This window comes from Amphiprion ocellaris, chromosome 4, assembly GCF_022539595.1.
Source record: "Amphiprion ocellaris isolate individual 3 ecotype Okinawa chromosome 4, ASM2253959v1, whole genome shotgun sequence".
Classification (NCBI taxonomy): Eukaryota; Metazoa; Chordata; class Actinopteri; family Pomacentridae; genus Amphiprion; species Amphiprion ocellaris.
This window is the reverse complement of record NC_072769.1, coordinates 27,771,420-27,773,846: the sequence shown is the minus strand read 5'-3', so window position 1 is coordinate 27,773,846 and position 2,427 is coordinate 27,771,420. Positions and strand designations below refer to the sequence as shown.

Below are 2,427 nucleotides of genomic sequence, written 5' to 3'. Positions count from 1 at the left end.
ATTTGGAATGTATTTTCACTAATCCTGCTTTAGGGAAACTATATTTTCTTTTGAGCTCTGTGCTGTGCATTTGTGGCTCTTCTCGGCCATGTTTCTTGGTGTGATGATACAACATGATATAACACAATACGATATCACACGATATGATATGACACAATACAACACGACAAGACACAATATGATATGACACTATATGACATGATACGATATGATACAACGCCACACGATATTAGACGTGGACAAAATTGTTGGTACCCCTCAGTTAGTGAAAGAAAAACCCACAATGGTCACAGAAATAATATGAATCTGACAAAAGTAATAATAAATAAAAATTCTATGAAAATTAACCAATGAAAATCAGACATTGCATTTGAACCGTTATTTAATAGAATTATTTTTAAAAAATAAACTCATGAAACAGGCCTGCACAAAAATGATGGTACCCCTAGTAAAGACTGAAAATAATGTGACCATAGGGACATGGTCACATTAATGCACATTAATGCAACAAAGACATCTTTGTTATCTGTCTTAAAACATTTTAAATACACCTTCGGCACAAATAACAATTCTTGCAAGTAAAATGGCTTAACGGATATTGGAAAAATAAGAAATATAATCGGTAACATGACTGTTGTTTTTCAGCAGAAAAAATGTCATGATTAAAATTAAATTCAGGACTTTTCCCACAAAGCAAGCTGTATTCTCTACATGCTAAGTTTATTAGTTCAGTGATGTGGCGGTAAACTAAACATACAAATAAGAAAAAATAACAAAACACTCCATCTGATGTAAAGTTTAATCTTCATTAATACATTTAAAAAGTAGATATGACATGCCTTTTTGGAATCAAAAATGCAAAAGATTTTCCTTTAAGGATTTTTTTAACAGGAAGCTGCATGTATTGTACGACAAACTGGTAATGAACATAAAGATGAGCAGGATGAAAAGTAATGTCTCCCAAATATCTCCTACTGATCTTTCAGAAAAAAAGCCACGACTGATCATTTTTACATTATCGCACAGCCCATCGAAGAGTCGAGTGCATCCAGTGCTACATTACACAGTGAGGTTTGCATACTAAAAGATGACAGTGAGGATGGTAAGAGGTCACGGAGGACAGGGAGGACAGGGAGGAGAGGGAGGAGAGGGAGGAAAGGGAGGACAGGGAGGACAGGGAGGAGAGGGAGGAGAGGGAGGAGAGGGAGGACAGGGAGGAGAGGGAGGAGAGGGAGGAGAGGGAGGACAGGGAGGAGAGGGAGGAGAGGGAGGACAGGGAGGAGAGGGAGGACAGGGAGGACAGGGAGGACAGGGAGGACAGGGAGGACAGGGAGGAGAGGGAGGAGAGGGAGGACAGGGAGGAGAGGGAGGAGAGGGAGGAGAGGGAGGACAGGGAGGAGAGGGAGGAGAGGGAGGACAGGGAGGAGAGGGAGGAGAGGGAGGACAGGGAGGAGAGGGAGGACAGGGAGGAGAGGGAGGACAGGGAGGACAGGGAGGAGAGGGAGGAGAGGGAGGACAGGGAGGAGAGGGAGGAGAGGGAGGACAGGGAGGAGAGGGAGGAGAGGGAGGAGAGGGAGGACAGGGAGGAGAGGGAGGACAGGGAGGACAGGGAGGACAGGGAGGACAGGGAGGAGAGGGAGGACAGGGAGGACAGGGAGGACAGGGAGGACAGGGAGGAGAGGGAGGAGAGGGAGGACAGGGAGGAGAGGGAGGAGAGGGAGGACAGGGAGGAGAGGGAGGAGAGGGAGGAGAGGGAGGACAGGGAGGACAGGGAGGAGAGGGAGGAGAGGGAGGACAGGGAGGAGAGGGAGGACAGGGAGGAGAGGGAGGAGAGGGAGGACAGGGAGGAGAGGGAGGACAGGGAGGAGAGGGAGGAGAGGGAGGACAGGGAGGAGAGGGAGGACAGGGAGGACAGGGAGGAGAGGGAGGAGAGGGAGGACAGGGAGGAGAGGGAGGAGAGGGAGGACAGGGAGGAGAGGGAGGAGAGGGAGGAGAGGGAGGACAGGGAGGAGAGGGAGGAGAGGGAGGACAGGGAGGAGAGGGAGGAGAGGGAGGACAGGGAGGAGAGGGAGGACAGGGAGGACAGGGAGGAGAGGGAGGAGAGGGAGGACAGGGAGGAGAGGGAGGAGAGGGAGGACAGGGAGGAGAGGGAGGACAGGGAGGACAGGGAGGAGAGGGAGGACAGGGAGGAGAGGGAGGAGAGGGAGGACAGGGAGGAGAAGGGAGGAGAGGGAGGACAGGGAGGACAGGGAGGAGAGGGAGGAGAGGGAGGAGAGGGAGGAGAGGGAGGACAGGGAGGACAGGGAGGAGAGGGAGGAGAGGGAGGACAGGGAGGACAGGGAGGACAGGGAGGACAGGGAGGAGAGGGAGGACAGGGAGGAGAGGGAGGACAGGGAGGACAGGGAGGAGAGGGAGGAGAGGGAGGAC

General features: G+C 51.3%; 1 protein-coding gene across 1 annotated transcript; it reads right to left on the bottom strand.

Moving 5' to 3' along the window:
• Window positions 1-1,173: 1,173 nt before the first annotated feature.
• LOC129348750 (uncharacterized) lies at window positions 1,174-2,193 on the bottom strand (the record flags this gene model as incomplete). The annotated part of the gene is made up of 1 exon (XM_055009901.1): window positions 1,174-2,193. A coding segment is annotated over one exon (1,020 nt), but the record flags the coding sequence as incomplete, so codon positions are not given.
• Between the last annotated feature and the right edge of the window lie 234 nt (window positions 2,194-2,427).